Below are 22,020 nucleotides of genomic sequence, written 5' to 3' on the forward strand. Positions count from 1 at the left end.
GAAATTTGAGGTTATCTAGTTCCTAGTAGCACTTACCTGAAAAGCTTCCTGTTTGCCACAGCCAATTAACAGAGGCTTGCCTTGATATCCAGATATCGGGCACTTCTACACATTTGTAAAATTCATAAATGTGATATGTAGCAGATCAACAAATCTAGGAATCACCACATGGTTGCTGTTAAAAAAGTGGGATATTTATCTTTGCTATTTTGGAATTTTTTTTTACAGGGTACCAGGGATGTCTCTTAATGTCATTGATAATCAATAGCAGAAGAAGGTTATTAGCTCCTTATCCTTGTCCCTCAGCACTTAAATTTGCAGCCAACCATAGGTGATATGTAGCTTTCTCAAAGCCAGGAATAGTGAAGCTGCTCAGGCAGAAACGGCGCAAGACTTGTTACCCCTTTTTGTAGTGGGCAAGAGAATTACACAGAAATGTTTAAATGTTAAAATAAACAGAGATGTTTAAATCAGTTAGAAAAGACATTTTATAGGGAAACACACTGACCAGCTTACAAGGCTTGATTCAACATTCCCCCCTCCCACCAGAGCCAATTTTAAATCCATTTCCTGCTCTTGACGTACCTATGTTTTTTCCCCTCTGTTGTGTTCAGTGTCGCAAATAACTTGTGTGGTATCTCTTGCAAAATTATTGACTGGATTTTCCATGTCCTACTCATTTGGTGTTCTTCATTGCAAGGGTGCTTTCCTAGCTTGCTTCTTCACTGAGAAATTAATTCTGGAAACAGTTACATGCAGGTGTGCTGGAACTGGAATGAGCTGGCTGAGATGAAATGATGAGAATAGGGTGTATAAAATAACCACAGAGCTTCCTGTCCATAAGCCTCTCTGCACATGTGAAAATAGAAGTGAGAAATATCAGTATTTCTGTAATGTGTCTGAAAGCTCATCAGGAATTTTTTGAAGACTGGTTTTCCTGCAATTTTTAAGCTTCTTCTGAGCAACTGAGACTTGACAAGGGGGTGGGGGCGGGGGGAAGAATCCCTTTTTTCCTGACTGCTGGCAAATGGCTGGTTTGCTGCCAGAGCCGTCACCTGAGCACTTAGGCTGGAATGAGCAGTGGCCTGCTTTGAAATTTGCTGTTTCCTATTATTGCCCAAGGGATGGAGGCTTGGCATGGGGTAACCCGATACAGCCTGTTTTTGCAGGAGGGATGGGACCTTTACCTTATATCCTGATGTCCATGTTTCCTGTCTATAATCGTCTATAATCATTACGACAGGCCTGATGCCGTCACAACAGGGAGAGCTGCTTAATTACTGACTGTCCCAGCCAGCACTTGCACAGGGCTTTAGGAATTGGGTTGCCTGGCCAAACTCTTAGTAAGAGGGAGGATAGTGGTGTTGGAAGGGTAAGAGGCTTATAGGGTCTGGCAGTAGTTGCCTGGAGGGAAGAAGGCTTTGGAGAGTTGTAATTATGTCGACCATTTGGGGTTGAAGGATGTCTGAAAATCTGCTATTAATGGAATAGCAGAGGACCTATTTAATGGAAAACAGAAGTTTTCAGTTGCTGCCCTGCGCTCTGTTATTTCAGCAGCTCATCTCGATACAGGAGGATTCTGAGGAAAGCTGCAGTGGGAATCTGGGAATAAGCCCCCCAAAGGCAAGAGCGCTGTCTTGTTTGGGTAGTGCTTGGAAAGGGGTGGGTTCAGACAGGTTCTCCTGCTCAGAGGTCTGAATTGCAGGTGATGTGGATGTGTGATTCATACAGCCAGGTGATCTCTCAGTAGCCCTGGGGTTACTTGGGGTGCATGTAACCAGTGTTGCATTTTCATGCAACGTAGCGGCTTGCTGCAGGGAAAGTTGAGGCAGTGCGTTGCCTGCCCTGTTTTGCTTGATCCTCGTTATCACTTGCTGTTGGGCATAGGAAGTGTTGGGGCTGGCAGAAGTAGCTGCTGTGCAAATTCTGCTTGCAAATGTAGTGCCAGGTAGAGCTGGGAAAGCAAGTCTGTCTGTGGTGGTTTCTGGGGACGGAGGGTGAGTATGTTGCTTTTTTGGCTATCTTTTTAAACACTACTGTAGAAGGATTTCTTAGAAATCAGAAATTAGATCATTAGTGCAGATACTAATGCCAAGCATAGAACTCTCACAGTGGTCTTTTTTCCAGCAAAATTTTCAATAGACTTATGGTAAGCAATTTTTCTTTTCTTTTTTTCTTTAACAAAAGTAACGTGAAATTACATAAATGTTTTACCTCTTAAAAATGAAAAGGTATTAAAAAAAATCCATCTTAAATAGAAGTTACCAGAAGCTATGCATACAGTAAGATAAAATAAATATAACTTGCTAATAGTTGATAAAAGGTGTCATAAAGATCTATAAATCCTTCAGAAATTAAATGTTTATCAAAACCTGAAGCATATCAAGTTAAAATGGCACAGCTACTCTGAATCTCAAGTTTGAAATGTTGGTATGAATCCATAGAGAATTTGAGTAAACTGGTAAATAAAGATTCCCTCCACTTCTGTGCATTTGACAGATGCTGTATTTTAGATGTGATGCCTCTTTTTTCTGTTAATGCTCCTAAAACTGTGTTTTTCAAAATGTGGACTAATTCTCTCAAAAGGAGGAATCACAGTTAACAAAATGGAAAATCTGAATAAGTCAGGAATGCGTGAGTTCATGGAAAATCTGTGCAATATTTTGCAGCTTGGTAGGAATATAGCGTAAGTGTGAAATGGAACAATTAGTGATTTACGTAGTGAGATCACTGGACATGTGTACATACAAATGGGATGTAGACACAGACACCTCAATAAAAAATTTAAAAGCACATTTCACAGAAATTAATAACTAGTTAAATAAGATGTCCTAACATTAATTTATCTTTCCAGTAGAAAGTTTTAATATTCTTAAAATCTTCTTTCACATTAATTTTGATTCTTCATCTTGCACTGTAATTGATTTCGTACAGTTTATTATCTAGAAGTGATAGATGTACTTTAATCCTTCACTCTAAAACAAAACAAAAAAAAAAAAGACCCAAAGCAACAAACAAACAAAACACTAACCCAAACAAAACAAAAAATACAAGCAAACAAATTTTGACTTCATCTTTACTCTAGCTCACAAGTGACACTCAGTGCTATTATCTTTTTCTGAACCAGGAACGACAGCGGCTTGAGACCATCCTCAATCTGTGTGCAGAATATTCCAAATCTGACAACGATCCTGCTGCAGCCACTACAGTTGCTGATGTTCAGAAAATTAACAAAGAGCTCGAAAAACTTCAACTCTCTGATGAGGATTCCGTGTTTGAAGACTCACAGATGAATCTGGAAATGAGGTTCAGAAGCCACTTGAAATCATCTGCGAGTGACTCTGATTTCTCAGAGCTGAGCAGCCACAGCCGTGGCACTGCTGCTTACCTGCCCTTGCGGGGGCTGCGGGCTGAGGAGCACTTCAGTGAGAGCACCAAGCCTCCACCTTTCGCTGCTCACAGCTTCCTCAAGGATGCCACTGAGTCATCCTACCTAAGCATCACACCAAAGGTAATGCTTTGTAGAAGGAGACAGCGTAATCCAGACTTGAAATCCTCCTCTAGGAGTTATCTGTCCTGGCAAGGGCCACAATTAGGCTGGCTTAGGTATGGGAATTAATCTCAGAACTTGTACAGCTTTATAAGCCATCAAATACAGAAGATATAGCCAGCAAAATTTAGCAGTCGACAAATTATTATTCCATATCTTGTGGAAGCTAATGGTACTGGAAGTTGGTTTGTTTGTTTCATGGGATGTACTGTTCAGGAAGAGTTTTAAGACCTTCCAAGGGAGAAAGATTTGCTTGAACAATTATAGCTACTTAAATAAAGGTTTCCAGAACCCTGCTTATTGTCCTGCTGAGATGTAGGAGGGAAGAGACACTCTGCTGGTTTTTCCCAACCTGAGGCTCTTGTAAGAGGAGTATGTTTTCTCACACTCACATGGGAAGTGAAGAGGAGTTGCCTGAGCTAAATTTACTTCCTGTCTCTTTCCTGGGGTTGGACCTGAGCCTCTTGCCAGATCAACTGTTGTCTCTTGGGAATGATGCAGTGGCAGCAAGCCTTCTGCCCCTCCAACCCAACTGCTGCCTTTAATAAGCTGCACCTCCTTTCCTGTGTGCTTCTCACTGCTGTTTCATTACCAAAAGGAAGTTGTCCTTTAATAAAGGAGCTAACAGCATTCCTAACTATTTCTGTGCTAGTGCAGCAGCAGCCTCCTCCCAGCTGTGCCAGAGCAGCAGTTTAGCAAATCCCAGTGGCAGGCAGTGTGTTAAATAACTGGACTGAAGAGCTGGAGTCAGGAGTGAAATGAGATCAAGCAAAGCCATAAAAGTAGGTTTCTGTTTAACAAGTTCTCAGGTTCAAAATACTTTGTCTCTTCTATTTACTGTTATTTACACACTGTATGATCTTAAGCGTGGTTATATGCATCAGGTGAATTGTATTTAACCCCTGCTATACTCACAACTTGAGCGTCAGTAGTGTGTGTGTAGAAGATGAGAGAGGTGTGACAGTAACATATTTTCATTTCCAAAGGGTGATCTCTGTGGAAATCTGTCTGCCAAATCTTCTGGTGTGAAATTGTGTTGAACAGGAACATTCTATTATGGCTTGACTTGCTCTTTCCACATTGAAAAGATGGTAACACATGTCACTTACAAGTTGTTGTGGTCTTTTATTTCTTTCCCATTTGTTGTTTCGTTCATGCAAGTCAGAGATCTTATTTAAAATCCTTATTAGGAAGTTGCAATCAAAGATGTTATGTCAGCATTATCCAAACAGGAGACAGAACAAAAAGAGGCTTTGCTGCTGGGACTACTATTGCTAAATCAAGGAATAGTGTTCATTCATTCATTGTAAAGGGAGTTCTGCTAAGCCCTGAGAAAAGCACCAGCAAGCAATTGCATTAATGATGTGCAGCTTGTCTTTAAATACTGAGCTCAGATTTGTTCAGGATAAAATGCCTACTCTCACAGTAGCCATTCATTAGCTGAACTGAACCTGTCTTGAGCAAGGCTGTGTGGCCCAGAGGTGACTGCAAAGACCTGCAGGCAGCCCAACTCTAATCCTGCTTGGGGATAATGAACAAGCAGCCTTCCCAGAGGAAGTGGACTGCAAGCCCCTGGGGTCAGGTGAACATGAAGAATGCATTTCAAACTCAGTACTGTTTGATCTAGTATTGGATGGTGTAAGATCCCATGTATTTTCTTCCTAATCTTGTTTAATTCTTGACACAGGCATCTAATAAGGAAATATCAATGAAAAGTGGAGCATTAAGGGTGCTACTTCCTTAGTGCTACCTGGGGAGATAGGACCAACTTTTGTCCTTATTTTACAGAAGCCACCCATCTTCATGGCTGGTTACAAAAATGTCCTATCCTACTTCCTGGCCTGTATTAAATGAACAGCTGAAATTTACCTAAAAAATGTCTTCATCTGTCTGTGTTTTTTTTATAAGGAAAAAATTGGATTTTCACAACCTGAATAGCACAGCATGTTAATTATTCTCAAAGGTTAAGTTTTAGTAATTCCTTTAGAATGAATAGTATTTGCTGCTAAGTATAGTATTTACTTCCAATGCCTGGAAGTAAAGTATCGTGTTTGTTTCTGTTGTACACCTCCTAAATATAGAAATAGCAATATAGTAGATAGGAAATATGTAATGGGTTCAAAACCAACAGTGCCGTACTTGTCTAAAGTGAAAACCATATGGAAGGGGGCAGAAAAGGCAGCATTTGCCTCTTTTTCTAATGAACCTCTTATGATGTGCAGTTGCAGATATCAGAATGCACCAGTGAAGAGCAGAGAAGGCAGGAGCTTGGTCAACTGGAGGAGGAACGCATAGTAATACTGAATAACTTGGAAGAACTTGAGCAGAAGATCAAAGATTTAAATGACCAGATGGATGAATCCTCAAGAGAGGTATGAAAATGGTTTTGGTTTTCAATGTCTTGGCTGTTACGTGTGCTTCCATAGCAGAAGTCTGATGCGTTCAGCAAGTACAACTATGAGGGAACTCGTGGATGTGTGTAGTCTTCATATTCTGTGCTTTTTCACCAGAATCACAAACCTGGAAGTCTCCTGCTGTAAAGGGTATTTTTCTCCAGCTGGGGGATGCTTATAATGCTTGGATTAGCTTTTCCCAGCTGTAACCATTACACTCTGAAATGGAATTGGAACAATCTTGCTTATTTAATGGCCACTCAGTTAATCCGAATACCTTGGGTCACTTGGGAGTTTTACGGTGGTATCTCCTGTGACTGTTTAAAGAAAAAGGAAGTGATACAACTTCCTTTCAATCCTCCTCAGCTTTACAGTGGCAAGGGTAGGTTGGCAGCCTGTTGAGTTCTGGAATCTCACAGTTGCAAACTAAGCTAGCCAGGCATTTGGGTTCTGCCTGCTCCAATTATCAGCAACGGGAAAGAAACAGCTGTTCCAGAAGGGTTTTCTCGGGAGCCTGGGCACAGAGACAGTATCATAACAGGAGATAGCACAGAGAAGAGTTAGAAAACAAAAAATTTTGGAAAAAAGAATCTTCAAGCTAAAGTTGGTTTGGACTTTATTTTGCACTATTTTATGTGCAATTTTACTTTTTCTCAAATTTGTGACCTCTTTTTAACTTTTGTGGCAGAAAAACCTATGTTTTTTTTTATCCTCTCCTTTTTAAAAAATATTTCTCTCTTGTGAACCAACTCATTCCCCTCCTCCTGAAAATAATGTGTATTGAGATTTCTTCTGAATCTGGACTGCTTCTGAAAGATGTTTTGTGTTCCTAGTTGGATATGGAATGTGCCCTTTTGGATGGGGAGCAGAAATCTGAAACAACAGAGCTGCTGAAAGAAAAGGAAATATTGGATCATCTAAACAGGAAAATAGCTGAACTGGAGAGAAATGTTATTGGTGAAAAGACAAAGGTAATTCAGTTATTGTAGCCTGCTGTGTTCTCTGTTACCCTCGATTTTCAAAATATTTTTATATGGTTAATATTAATGGAGCTTATTTGTTGAAATACTGCCTGTAAATTTTCTTCATAAATATGGAAGAAAAATTTATTTTCACTGTCATTTCCCTTTCACAGTATTGTTTTCCAAGGTATGATTGACAAGCAAAAGATAGTAAGCTAAAATAGAAAGACCTGACCTACTGTGAAGATACTTTTATTAATAAAAACACCCCATATAGGCTTGTACTTGGGCTACCTGTTGTTTAAAAGAACAGTATTAATTGAACTGTTCCCTCCTTTATATAATTTGGAGGGAAAAAAAACCAAATTATTTTCTCAGCAAAGGAGCAAAATGAATAAGGGGGCAGTTTTTATCTAATATCATATAGAATACATAATATAAGACATCCATCAAGTATGTAATTTTAAAGTCATTATATTGTTTTGTTTGCTGACTGAAAATTTAAGTACTGAAGACTATTCCCTCTGTAATTAAGTCTCAGAAATTAATTAGTTTTGATATACAGTCACATACTTAATTGCTCTCAGCTACACAAGAAATAGATAGGCACATATTTCCAAAATAAGATTACAGTGTAAGAAGTTTTAAGTGCAGAAATGGAAAGGGCTTGCAAGATGAAGTTGCATCACTCAAGGCAGGGAGTGCTGGTTCCCTCCAGCAGGCTTTTTGCTGGCCTCTTCAGGCATGCAATTGCCTTCTCCACAGGGGATCTGCCACGGCCAATAATACCTCAAGGTCAGGAAGTTTTTTCCAGGGATTTCAGCCAGCGTTGTTTCCTTTTAAAATTTTATCCTCTACCTCATAATTTAGGCCTGTCACTTGTGGAATTGCTCTAGCTAGTCTCTCTTCTTTTCTTAAGCTTTCCAGAAATATCTGTAAGTCTTCTGCATTTTTTGCTTAGAAAAGCTGCATGTTTTTAGCACGTCCACAGTTCCCATTCAATTCACATTTTATAGCTTGCATTGTTTTATTCTGAGCTTTCTGTCCTCAATTTCTGCCTGCCCTGTCAAGAACCTGGCTGCTGTTTTTTGGCTGTGCTTATCATGCTTGTGTCTGAAAAGGAGAATGGTGGTCCCACATCTCCACTCTGTGTGGAGACAGTGCACATCCAGTTTGAACCTCCCTGAACTTCCCTGTCTGCACTTTTCTTTGTGCTTGTGTACCCCTCACTGATCCTTCAGCTTTCAGTGTTGCCTCTGGTCACATTTTAAGTTGCCTACGGGACATGTTTCATACTTGATTTTAGCAGAAAGATGAGTTTAAAGTGGGTATCAGCAGACAGGGTGTGCAACCAGATGCCCTTCAAAAGAATGCTGCTGGAAGTTTTGGTTGGTAAGCGGTAATAAATAACACGTTCGGAAATTCAAGAGATCTTTTGTATTGGCTTTCCAGTACCCTGAAAGTTCAGTTAAACTAATGGAAGTTATTGTAAAATCTGGACAAAATTTAAATTTCCTTGCAGCCACCTGTTAGTGTGTAGGTAGCAAATGACAGGTCTAGATTAAATTTTCAGGTGAAATAAAACATGGAAAGCAGCCTATAAAAAGCACTTTTTGTTTAAAAGGCAAGTTCACTCAAAACATTTTTTTCAGTATGAGGCATGGCACTATTCAGATCAGCTACAAAATTTAGTTGTGTTTTCTTTTGTGTTCCTCGTTGTTTTAAACAAACAAAGAAACCCAGTTGTGAGTGTGTGCTCTAAATGTCAAGCCATGGCTCAGCATGGCTCAGTTAATACTGAAATTATCTTTGCAGGAATACACTCACAGCTGTGGTTTTTGTTTTTTTTTTTTTTGGGAATATGTCTGGAAGCGTTGCATAAAAGTGAAAGTTGAAAATAGAAATGGGAGATGGGCTTCTACAAAGGGAGTAAAGTATAAAGTGACAGCGTAAGTGTTCTGGGGAAAGTAGTGTCCGCCAGAAAAACAGATGGCACTGATCCTGTCAACAAATAAAAGTTCTGTCAGGCTTGAAACAGTAGCATTTTTTAAAGCTTGATTGTTGTATCTATGTTGAAGTTCAAGCAATGCAGATCTGCTGCAAGATAGTCAACATCTTGGCTCTCCAGTAATACAGAATCAGCCCCACCCACAAAAAGGGGGCTCAGGTGGAGGTGATAGGTAGTCTGTTTTGCTGAAATAATTTGATACTTAGGTCAGAATTAAGGCTTGGGTTTTGACCAGGAGTTTCCACTCTGTTGATGGTACTTTTTGTGTTATGTCTTGCTAAAACAAGTGTCCCAGTGTCCACTGGTTGGTCACAGTTTCTATTAGTTGCCTTAATATTTCACCCCTACTGATAGCTGGGGCCTTGATTTTTGGTGGGGCTTCAAGGCAAGAAGCTGTTGGGGTCCCGTATCTTGAACAGTGGTTACATTTCTGCCAGGGTAGGGGAATGGTATCTGAATACACCACATGGTGTTCGTTATCTGGAGGTGAGAGGGAGAGTTCATTTGATGGCAGGGGCATTAGTGCTGTGTCTCGGTCCCTCTGCGAGCCCTCGGCCAGTCCCGAGTAGGCAGACACTGGGGGAGGGGGCAGCCTCCACAAGGCCGACAGTGGGGAGACACTCTCTGTGCCCCGAGGGCACCCAGGCTGGTCACCTTTGCAGCTGAGGGCAGAGACACTAGAGGCATCGGTAGAAGATAAAGGGCCCACTCTTAGCAGGGGTAAATCCAAGGTTTTATTAGGAGTCCCAAAGGAGCTCCTCAGGAGGCCTCCTGCCAAGAGCCCCCGGAGATGTGCAAAGGTTACATTTAAAGGGAGGTGGAAACCAAAAGTAGGTAACATTTTACTAACCAATAAGTGACCCTAAGAGATGGGTACTGGGGGATAGATATTTAGGATAGCGTATGGGGCAAGGCTTGAGGGGCTGACCCCTGGCTAATCACTCGACGACCTGGACCGAAACTTCTAGATGGAGGGATGGGATGGAGTGATTGACAGAGAGCCAGGGTGGGGATTTGCAGATGATCTCATCCTGAGAGAGGGATAACAAAGGTAAAGGGAGGGGAGTACAGTCTGAGATAAACCATTTGGGAAAAATATAGGGATACAAAACAAAACTACTTCAAAGTATTACAAAGTATAAAAATGCACTACAACAGTGCTGTATATGATGACATTTGTCTCTGGAGCAGCTTGAGCATCTCATGAAATTTGCTACTGATCTTGACACCTATTTGACAGGAAACTCCTGCCTTCTTGAGTCTTATCCTTACCCATACACCTGTTTGAAAAACTCTGAAATTCTTAAAAAGAGAGATAATAAACTACAATCTAATTTTTTGGCCATGTTATGTACTTGAAATGAACTGTTTGTAGAAGCTCTTGTACTACCTTCTACCTAACTGTTTAGGATTTTTTTTTTAAATGCCTGTGCATGTTTCATTTAGGTGATGACACAAAGTTTTGCCAACTTTTTCAGGGTATTAGAGCCACAATTTTTAGTCCTTGCAAGGCAAAAGAATTGACTGGAAAACATACTGGAAGTCAGAAGGCAGGAGTGAGTTCAAGATTGGGCTGTCGGTGTGCTCTTTGCTGTGGTGCAATATCTCTGTGTCCCAGCCCCTTGCTGGTAAACCAGGGATGTATTCTGTGAGTGGGTTTATACATTATATGTTAAGCTGCATGCTGGTCTCATCCGAGTCCCATGCTCAACCTTCTCAGATCACGAGGCAGGACTAATACGGGAAGAGGACAAATGAACGTGTGAGGAAGATGATGTAGTGCACACCCTCAGGGTAGTTGAAAGCTTTTCCCTTGCCTTTGTGATTCTGCCACCACACACATTAGAAGGAGTGAAGCACCTTGTAATGGTTTTCTTGGGTTTTGAAAACCAGAGCGATGGGTGATTGAGTTTCAAAAAGATGACAAAACCTTTCAGCACCCCTGCTGTACTTGGGATAGTTCTTATGTGGTACCTGGCCTGTCTACGACCTACCAGTGCTGTCAGGATTCAGTTGTCCTGGCTGGAGTAGCTACTTCCAGAGCTGTTTCACATGGCCTGTGCTTTCAGCTGTGCTGGAAAACATGCTAGCATATGGAGAAAAGTCCAACTTTGCCTCCTTGTCTGGTCTTCTTGAGAACAGCTTCCTTTCTTCTTCCTTTCTTCTCTACAGAAAAAGATGATGACCTACATATGTGAATATCAGCTATTAAGCTATTAATCACAAGTTCCATTTATGTAGAGAGAGCCCTGATAAGTCCTTACTAACACAATTTGACAGATACAGCTTGAAGCTCTCTGGGAAAGAGCTTAGTTATGGATCTTGACAAAATTACTTTAAGCACAGCTTGCTCAAGAGGGAGCTGAGGTGGGCGGTATGTAATAAGTTAGTTACCATTCATACAGAAAAAAGAATTATTATGAACCACCTCTTCTGTCTTATCAACCTCATTCTTAGGCTCCTTTTCATATGCCTGGCATACCTGTTATTTTCTTCTCTTAATAGCTTTTGCCGTGAAACTGACTGGAATTTAGTGACAAAGAATAAAATTGTGGCAAGTTTCATGCATCTGTCCTTAAAGAGATGGAGGAATGCAAGAAAGAGTAGTCAGAAAATACAGAAAAGGAGCATGTACAGTTTGCACAGGAGACCCTGTTTTATTTCAGTGGAGTTTTCTGGTCAGTTATATGTAATTACATTTCTCAGAAACCTGTGAGACTTGTGAGACTAGCTGATTCCATACTGAGAGGGACTGAATGTGCATGTCTGAAGTCTAGCGTGGTTTATGAGAGGTTGCTACCTTAAAACATGATGATTTATAGGTGAGTTGGACTGAGGAAGATCCTGGAGTATTTCAGACCTAGATCATGGAAAGTATGAAAAGTGAATCATTCCGCTTGTTGGGATTTTTATTTCATTTGCCTTGTTGGCTTCTTTACAATTTCTCTCTGAAATTAACACATACCTTGGGGTTTGGAGGGGAATTTTTTTTTGTTTGTTTGGGGGGGGTCTTGGGGGTTTTTTGTGTTACTTTGGAGGACAGGGAGATTTGGAACATTGGTAAGTAAGCTCAAATCACCTAGCCATACAATGCATATCACAGTGAGCTGATAAAATGATAGGGTTCTTACTTGTTTAGGGAGGTTTTGCCCAGTTTTTAGCTAGATTTTCAAGAAGTTTTCTCTATTTCGTCCAATTTACTTTAATTTCTTTAGAGTTTCCATGAGTTTATGCAGAAAGGTTGGTTAACAGGGAATATGTCCGTGCAGCCACATGTTGGTCTACAGTTTTAGCCAGCCAGTCTGCATGCAATAGCAGACTGGGATGGAAGACAAATTGAAAAGCAGCCGCTCTCTGCCGAAAGGATGTGGAAAACCACTAAGGCTTAAAGTAGCAGCATTGATCAGGTATAGGGCATTGTCAACCACTGGAGACAGCACTGGAGCAATTTTGTTTCTCCTTCTTCCTGTTCCCATTCCTGTAGGGGCTGTGATTGCCTTTAATACCATCCTTTTCTCTCCTCTCTGTCATGATCATCTATGAGATGTATTGTGTATATACAGTTTGGGGTTTTTTTGCCGTTTCTTTGCCCTTAAATCAATTTTACCAGACCTAAAGATTGGTTTCCTTTTCTGACCTGTGTTGATCACCTATGGTTGGTGTTCATACTGTGTATCCTCTGCTGACATCCCATCGCTGCCTTTGGGGACAGTGTCACACGTCAATTCTTTTTGCTGCTATCCTCCACAATTCCCTGAAGTCCTCCAAAACTGATCCAAGCATTGCTCCAAGCATGATCAAACCCCAAGTTTGATCAGTCCTGCTTTGTATTTGGGCTGACCCCACATTTGTTCATAATGTTCTTGTAGAGGCAGACCATAGGCCAAGTTGGGCAGTAGGCTAAGACCAGATGTTGCACTTGTTTTCTCTGGAAATAGGATGTTAAGAATTCAGCCAGACTACAGCTGATGTGCCTCTGGCATTCACACTGGGGCTTTCTGCAGAGAGGTATTAACCAAGTCCCACCTCCTGCGGTTAAATGAGCATGAGCAGCAGGAGCATGGGTTCTGTTTCAGCTGTGCTGCCAGTTGCTCTGGAGCAAACAGATGTGGAGTCAGCCACAGACCTGTCTCAGCTGCATCTTAGATTTGGCTTGCAAGGTCACAAATATTTCCCCTTCTAGAAGAACTTGTCTTGATTCACTTATAGAAAACACTGCATGAAAAATTTCTCATTCGCTTCTCTCTTCTCATTCTCATTTAAATGCTTTTTGTAAATCAAATGGACTTTGCACAGCCTGAGACATCAGTGAACTTAACTCCACAGCTGCAAAACATGTAATGCCTCTGTCCTGGTTTAGGGCAAATTTGTTAAAGAATCTGCAAAGGAGGGCCCCTCCAGAAAGCAAAACCCACACGGCCCCTCCCCCCAACCAGTTTGGGAAAAAATTCCTCGGAGAGAAGTGGAAAGAACCTGTTTATTCGACTGGCACAGCACCCCCCGCACACAAAATGAACAACACCAGCTGACACCACTCTGAGAAAGATGACAAAATCAGGAAGTCTCTTTCGGGGTGGTTGCTCTGCTCTCAGTCCCTCCGGCGCTGGGCCAGCTGCTGCAGCCAAACCTTCGGTGTTCCCGGGTCCCAGTCCGGAGCAGGTTCGAGATGGTCACAGGAACAGGAGAGGAGAAACAGTCCGGGAAGGAATTTGGACTGTTTAGCTAAACTAGCTAATAAGCAGAAGCAAAAGCGAGAGCAGAAGCAAGAGCAGAAAAGCAAGCAAGCAAAAGCAGCGAGCTGCGAGCTAGAAGTGAAAACAGCCCTATGTACTGCCTTGTCTCTGTGTCCTGATAAGGGAAACCCAAAAACTTCCACTTTTCAGAGCCAGTCTTAAAGGCACAGAACGGATGAATGGGGATACAAGCATCATAACGTCACCCCAGGACATTGCTGAAAGTGATATTTCCTGTTAAGACTGCACATTTTGAAGGGAGCCAGTTTGGTGGAATCTTAGCACTTCCTATGCTATAAATAGACCAGATGAGTATCGCTTTCAATCTCAAAGGAATACGTTTCTAATTTCTTGAGGCATGTAACAGTATCTCCGGCAGGATTCTCAGGGAGTTTTATGCTTGATGATGTCTCCTCACACTCGAGGTTGGACTTGCTTGTTGATGAATGAGCATGCTTATAGCTGTGCATAGACATTTAGAGAGCTATTTATAGCTTCAGAGGCACTGCAGCTAAGGTCAGAGAAGTCCTTGCTGCTTTGGATGGCTAGGTGGGCAGAAAAGGCAAGTGTGAAATGAGGTGGAAGACTGTGGGCTGAATGTTAAATGGACAACCGAGTTTGTGAGGAGGGGAACTATCAGTTTATTCATAGCTTTCCTTCTGTATTGGAAGTAAGGAGGATTCAGCAAACAGGGCTTCTTGGGAACCGCACTCTGGAGGTGACATCACAGGAGTTGCATGCTTCTCCCTCATTGTGCAGCTCCCTTGTGCTACATCCTCTGTATTTCTGATGTCTGCTGCTGCTGTTGTAAGACAGAGGCTACTACAGGAAGTTCAGGTCATAAAATATGCTGGCTCAGTTGCTATTTTTACAAGCTTAATAAAATCTACTTGTGTTCAGCATAATGTTCATCTGATTGTATGAACTGAGAAGCTGCACGTGTAAATGAACATAATTGAGCTGGGACTCGGGTTGATATTGGACTTGTATAAAAATTCTTCCCATTGTTTTTATATACTGGGAGAACTGAATCCCAGCTCCTGGTCCCACTCAGAGATAAAACCATAAAGAAAGCAGGCAGCTAATAAATGTTTATTTGTATACCTCTGCCGTGCATGGGGGTTTGAGAAACACGTCAGGCACAGCAAAGAGGAAGTTTTCCCACAGTTTGAAATGGCAAGTGCTGTATACTGAAAGACATTTCTTCTCTATGGCAAAGGGTGATGCAATGTCCAATCATACAGTACCTGCTGTACCACACATTTGATTTCAAAATTAAATAATAGTTGGACTGGAAAGAGTGGAAATGAGTATATGCTGTGACAGAACTCAACTGTTCTTGGAGTAATCAGAATACTACTAATTTTTGAGTATTAAGGAGAGCTAGAGACCATCTGGAAGGAGATGTATTACCACCGAACAGCAAGTAGGGAAAGAGAGCTCTACAGGTGTGATGCTACAAGATAGCAGAGAGCCTGGCTTCAGAAACTTACTCAATTATTTTTGCCTGGCATATCAGGCATAAATTGTTTTTTCCAGTTATTAATTGCTGAATTTGAGAAAATGCATCTGCCATGTCAGCCAGTGAAAGACATTGAAAAAATGCTCTGTGCTCTGATTTATTGGTTCCCAAACTTTGGTCCATAGATAAATAACAGTCTACAGCCAAACTTTAAGTGATGTGCAGCCAGTCTTTGGAGCTGTGTTGCACAGTAAATCATGTAGTGTTTGATTACAAAGATTAAAAGGCCAAAGGCTTTGGAGGGTGAGAAGCAGTGTTCTGAGTACTGTTGCTTGAGTGGAACAAAAGGAAAGTTGAACTAGTTGAAGGAGACCAGGAAAGCTGTCCCCTGTGATCCCCATGGACAGGTTGCAGTTCCTATATCCTGATGCAAATTTGCTCGATCACTTGATATTTCTGCTGCAACAGGATTTCCTGGCCAAGAGTTATTTCTTTATAATGCTCTGTCTCCTTCTGGCTTGTCACTGTTTGCTAAATGTATTTATCTCTACAGAGCCACACAGGCATGAAATTGATTCTCCTAGGAAGCTCCATTTCTCTTTCACTACAGTCATTTTCCATCTACTTTGCTTTCTAAAAGCTACTCTTTCTCAGCTTCATCAGTTACCTCACTGACATGGCTACAGTTCCCTTATTTATTTTTTTTCTTACATTAGGTGAGACAAGTGTTTGGGCAAGGGGGCTTTAACAGCACAGTGATGAGAGAAATAATCACCCCCACTAAAATGATGAATGTTTTGCTTTGATTCTTTTGCATCCCACCACTGCATTTCAACTAACAAGGTTTCTGTTTCTGACCTGCGTGGTTCAACTGTTTAGTAAGGTTTTGCCACACGCTGTCATAATCACTAACAACTGCTTGGGTTTGAAGGTAATTGTCTTTTATTTTCTGGTTCATGCTTCAGGAAAAATTAAAACTTGATGCTGAGAGGGAAAAACTAGAGAGGCTTCAGGAGCTTTACTCCGAGCAGAAGACGCAGCTTGATAATTGCCCTGAATCCATGAGGGAACACTTACAGCAACAGCTGAAGAGGGTCAGTAGCAAGTTTCAAGACTGCACTATTTTTTTAAAATTTTGTTGATTTTTAATTTTTTTTTTTTTTTTTTTTTAGCTAAGCGTAACATTTTCTCTTTCAAGTATCCAGTGTCTGAACATATTTGCAACTTAGAATTGTAACAGTCATGAGGATTATGGTTTGTGGTTTTTTTGTGGAATGCTTGTAATAGATTATGTGCGTGATTGCAAACAAGTAACATGCAAATGTGTGGATTAGAAATCATTTGGTGTTGAATTTTTCTAATGCTTTGCATCACTTGCCTGTAATTAGCCCTTTAGGCCTGCTGGGTTATTTGGAAACTGTTGTGATGTTTAGATGGATGGTGGAACATCATTCTTCATCTGTGTGAGCAAAGACAGGAATTGGCTGGTAAATTACCATTTCAGTGAAGCTATGGATAACTTCTTTTTTTTCAATATATAACTTAGCTGTTAGCCTTAACTGTAGTTTGAAAAGTTAATTTTGAAGATTTTACCACTTGCTAAAATAGCTTTATTTTGTTCTGTATTTTCAACAGCATCACATTGGTATAAATAAACTTTTCATAAAGTCTAATTGCAACTTGATTTTAGTTTGTAATATTTGTAAGCAAAAAAAATAGAATATTGGCAGTGAAAGCACCCTTAGTTTCAGTGAAAAAGTCTTAATATTCATTAGCCTTAAGTAGGTTATGCAGCACATATAGTTAGCTTTAGTAGGTGGGGAAAATAATTTTAGAAGCATCAGTATGGGACGCTCAAGATGCCATCTAAAAGTTAAATCTTTTTTTCTGTCTTGAGAATAAAGGGTGTAATAGCAATAATGAAAAAAGGGCTTTTTCTGCTTTATAGGAAATACTCTTTAGATGTTGCTTTATTTGCAGAATTCTATTTTGTTTTTTCGAAGAGCGAAAAAAAAGTCCAGCTTTGCAAAGAACAATGTTAGATTCTCAGTTGCTACAGAAAGTTTGCTTGTTTTGAGACACTTAAAACTTTTGTGTGTTATCTTAAGAAAAAAGGAAGAGTATTATGTAATGTCTCATACATATTAAAAGGAAAGGAAGCTTTTCCTCTGCAGTCACATGCTTGAATGTACTGATTCATGAGATGCTACAGTCTTGTTGCTGTGGGATGGTAGTAAATCTCTTTTCACTAGACCACCAAGATGCTTCTAGAAGTCTGTTTGGTTAAATTTTTTAAATTATTTTTTTAATGATTTTTGTTCCTTGCAAGTCGTCTTAATAATGATTTTGGATTTGAAAGTGGGACAAAACTTGAAATGTGTGGGTATGGTTGTGTCCAGTTAGTTCTATTGCATATTGTTCCAGGCCAGTTGTAATGAGAGTTTGCTGTGGCTGCTGTGGTCAGTACAGTAAAAGTTATCACTGAATTAGTGCCCAGTAGCTTCAAACTGATCTCAAAATGTGAGAGCAGTCATGAAATGATTGTAAGTATTTTACCCAAAATAGAGAAAATATCTTCCTGAAAAATAACGGGCTCCCAACAAAAGAAGGACATGGACCTTTGTGAGTTCAGAGGAGGCCACAAAGATGACCAGAGGGCTAGAGCCTTGCTCTTGTGAGGAATGGCTGAGAGAGCTGCGTTCAGCCTGGAAAAGGAAGGCTCCAGGGAATCCTTACAGCCCCTTCCAGTATCTAGAGGGGTCTTCTACAGAATTGGAGAGGCACCTTTTAAAAGAGCAGGTAGTGATAACCCAATCACATTAAACTGAAAGAGGGGAGGCTCATATAAGATGTTAGGCAGAAATTTTTTACACAGAGGTTGGTAAGGCTCTGGAACGGGTGGCCAGAAAACTTGTAGGCTCATCATCCATGAAAATGTTAAAAGTTAGGGACTTTGGATGGGACTTTAAGCAACTTAGTCTAATGTGAAGTTCCCTGCCCATGGCAGGGGTTTGCAATGAAGTGATCTTTAAAGTCCCTTCCAACCCAAACCATCGTGTGAAATACCTTAGTCTGCAACATGTTCTGTTGTGCTACTTTACTGACAAAAAAGAAGGCATGAAGGAGACAAATTCCCTGATGGTTCTCTGGGGCTTCAGTAATTTTTGCCCAGGGGAGTGGGCAGCCAATTTCACTGTAGCAGTGTCATGGTTTGACCCGGAAACAGGATTTCTGGGATGCTGTAGATAGGGCCAATGAGTGTTCAGATTTGAATATTGCCATCTGGCCCAACCACTGGGCATTGGATCCACCTCTGAGAACACAGGGTAAAAGCAGGGCTCTCCCCCTGGCAGGTGCTTTTTGGATTTCCGGCGGGAAGGAGTTGGGTCTCTCCCCCGGCCCAGTTGCTGGCTGGGCGGGGGGAGGGGAAAAGGCATGCGGCCCGGCCCGGGAGAGGTAGGCCTGGCCCCCCAAGGGTGGAAGGAAGAAGTAAAGAAATGCCGGGAAGCAATGGGCAGCCTGTTCCCCCCCCCCCCCCCTCCTTGGAGACAGACAGAGAGAGAGTGCAGCCTGTGTTTGTGGCCGTTACCTTGAAATTTAGTAAACGTGTGCTGGCAGCAGGCAGCCTGGCTGAGATGGGGGTGGGGGGTGCAGCCAGGAGTCCAAAGAATGGAGAAGATGGAGTGGGAGCCATGTTTCCGTGTGATACAGAGACTGAGTCCAGGGGGAGAAATGTCCCAGAGCCAAAGAAGATTCAGTGTGGGTACCCCTCGGCCCCAGGGGGCATATAAAATATGGGGGGGACAGATGTCCCAAAGGTGAGATACCGTGCTTTTCTGGAACTGGACAAAGTATCCTTAGAAAGACAACCCTGGAAGCAGCCCTGACTCCTGTTTGGTGGTGAGAGCACCGGAACAAGGACGGAAAAGGCCACCACGACACATGGAAGGACTCCCTCTCCTCTTGAGGAACTGAAAGTTGAGCATTCTAGAGGGTGGTGCTGGATCCAGAATTGGTGATTCTGGAAGATGTATTGTATTGGGAATTTAGGGGGGAGGAGGACGAGAGTGTTTTTGTGAGGTTTTCATTTTCCTTGTGTTTTCTTTTTCTTTTTGTGTGTAGTTTAGTAATTGTTTTTGTAGTTTAGTTAATAAACTTTTCTTTTTTTTCAAGTGAGAGCCTGCTTTGTTTATTCCTGGTCAAAATCTCACAGCAGACACCAGAGAAAGTGTATATTCATGGGGGCATTTGGCCTTGTGCCAGTGTCAAACCTTGACAAGCAGTTGGCTGCAGGGTGGGGCTGGAGTTGGGGTTGTAGTGGGCAGATAACGAATTCCGAATTCTTGCTTCCTTGTACCTGAAACACATATATACTCTCCCTGTTGGGCAGGAAGTGTATTTTAAAGGCCCCCAGTTGGCTTTTTCATCATCAGTTGCCTTCTCTGAAGTCTGTTCTATTGCCTTAGTGGCAATTACTGTTGTGTACAATAGGCTAAATTTACTGACTCTCATGGCCCAGGCAAAGCCTTTTGGTATTTTTGGGGATGCTGAAGATGTCTGGCTAGTTCTGTATTGTAGATAACTGCTTTCCTGTAAATTTTACCCAACACCTTTGCTTTTGATCTCTTCACTATCTCCTACAAGTGAAGAGCACGTCTTTGGAGAGTAAGGGGAAAATATGTGTATTCCATGTATGAACTTGGATTCTTCAGTTTCTGCATCCTGTGTCTTTCTCTGGTACACTGGAATCTGCTTTTGAATTCCTACCTGTCTTAGTAGTAGCTTATGTTGGCCACTAACCTTTGCCTTAGGTTGAAATAAGAAAAGGAACAAGTTTGCATTCTTCCAGGATGTAGGTTTTCTTGTGTAGCAAGTCATGTGTCTGTTTTAGAGAGCCTTTCCATTTACTAATGCTGCAATTATTGAATACACCCTTTTCTTCAACACTCTGAAACTTGTAAGCAGGAATTCATATTATGAATGCACAGATGTTGCAGGAGGGAAGATTAGCATTCATTCATTTCTTGTGCTGAAAAGCACCATGCGTTTTATCTCATCATCCCTAAGCAGAAAAGCAGGTGTGTTCTTATTTCTTGGTTCATTTCTGCAGCATTCGACTTCTTTTTCTGACAACACATGGTATCAGTTCAGGGGAATGCATAAAAATTTGCTGGTACATTTTCTGAAGTACTGTCTGTACTTATTGGCTAGGGTGGATGACTAGAGTCCCTAATTGCACAGAGAACAATTTTCAGCAGTTAATTCCACGTGCAGTTCTCTAGGTTACTGGTGCAATACTTTGTCCTTTTTGGTTGGAAAGCAGATGTCCTCTGAGTTTGGCATGTGACAACCTCTCCAGGTGGGTTCAGGCTTTGGTGGTGTCCCAGCCAGGCTACAGCAGAGCCCAGCCAGCTCGGGAGGCTGCACTTGTTCTGAGTGCTGCAAAACAGCTCCCTCACAGTGCAGATGCTTCTTAGCAAGAGGCACAGTAGGAGTTGATGGAGAAAGCAATATCAAAACAATAATTAGCCCTGTTTATTCTCTTAATTTGCAAGAAGGTCATTAAAAGTATTGAGATCCTGGTGAGACATGTTGTTGGAAATAGATAAATATAATTTTAGGCTGATGTTTGTGTTTGTAAGTACCTCTACTGTGGTGTCAGCAAAAGCATTATTATGTTTTTTTATATTACCTTTTTCTTTTTTTCCTTAAGGATGCTGATATTCTGGACATAGAAAGCAAACACTTTGAAGATTTAGAATTTCAGCAGCTTGAACATGAAAGCAGGTTAGATGAAGAGAAGGAAAATCTGACACAACAGCTCCTGCATGAAGTTGCTGAATATCAGCGCAGCATTGTCAGTAGAAAGGTAACAGCATCAACACTCGAATAATTTGTTCTTTGTTGTTGAGCATAAGGGCAAGGAAAGGGATCTACAACCTGCCTATCTGCAAGAAATAATGCAAAACATTCCACTTTGAACGAGTTTTTGAAGCAGAGAATGGCCCAGTGGCATCCCACATAGATCAAATAATATCCTTATCCAAGAAGAAAGAAATAAGTAACATTTCATGCCCTGTTTACATATTTCATATGAAAATCAAAGCCCTTAATTTGCTCAAAAAAAGTACCAAAGTTTTGGTTTTTTCTTTTTTCCTCTTTAAGAAAGGAGATTTATACTCTCTGGACAAAACTGTAGTTATTTTAGGCTTGATAATGATTTTTCTGTTAAATGGTTTTGTTAAAATAATAGTAGAACACCAGATTAAGAAAAGACAGTCATTTTAAAAATCAGTTTGAAAGGTGTTATCTCAATCAATTAATACCACTTTTTTCAGAAATCACAGGTTGGATCAATAACCAGTTCTGTTCAGTATATGGATGCTTGTCACTATATTATCAAAGAATACATGCAATTATTCCTTTGTCTCTTGAATAAGTTTTCTCTTTACTGTCTAATTCTTATTTATCTCCTTCAGAGCAGTGAGCTGTCTTGTACAAACTTATTTTCCTGCTGCTTAGCCATGCATATGAAGTGAACTTTCATAAGTAGGATTTTACTGCAGGTTGTCTTGAGATTTGAAAATAAATAATGTAAATTGTGATATTCTTATATTAGGAAAAGGTTTCTGCTCTCAAAAAACAAGCCAATCATATTGTCCAACAAGCACAAAGAGAACAAGATCATTTTGTAAAAGAGAAAAACAACTTAATAATGATGCTGCAAAGGGTAAGTATTTTTTGTCTTTCAAACATTTTTGGCAATAAAAGAGCATTTCATAGAATAAAAGAATGTAGAGCAGAAGAAGAACATCAGTTGTGCAAAAGATAGCAAGTTGGTAATAATGTGACAGACATTCACCTTCAAAAAAAAAAAGGAAATCTTTTGCAGTCAGTCAGCAGGTGTTCTTA

At 40.9% G+C, this 22,020-nt stretch overlaps 1 protein-coding gene across 3 annotated transcripts in view; it reads left to right on the top strand.

The window, feature by feature from the left end:
• Nucleotides 1-22,020, top strand: part of PHLDB2 (pleckstrin homology like domain family B member 2) — a 65,803-nt gene that overhangs the window by 21,513 nt on the left and 22,270 nt on the right. For all 3 annotated transcript variants that reach the window (XM_054270282.1, XM_054270283.1, XM_054270284.1), the window contains exons 4-9: nucleotides 3,128-3,511; nucleotides 5,773-5,922; nucleotides 6,777-6,914; nucleotides 16,074-16,202; nucleotides 20,822-20,977; nucleotides 21,728-21,838. In XM_054270282.1, the coding sequence (XP_054126257.1) occupies nucleotides 3,128-3,511; nucleotides 5,773-5,922; nucleotides 6,777-6,914; nucleotides 16,074-16,202; nucleotides 20,822-20,977; nucleotides 21,728-21,838 (1,068 nt within the window). The remainder of the gene's footprint in view (nucleotides 1-3,127; nucleotides 3,512-5,772; nucleotides 5,923-6,776; nucleotides 6,915-16,073; nucleotides 16,203-20,821; nucleotides 20,978-21,727; nucleotides 21,839-22,020) is intronic.

Source organism: Melozone crissalis, unplaced genomic scaffold (assembly GCF_028551555.1).
Source record: "Melozone crissalis strain CALT ecotype California unplaced genomic scaffold, PUWL_Pcris_2 ptg000009l_1, whole genome shotgun sequence".
Lineage (NCBI taxonomy): Eukaryota > Metazoa > Chordata > Aves > Passeriformes > Passerellidae > Melozone > Melozone crissalis.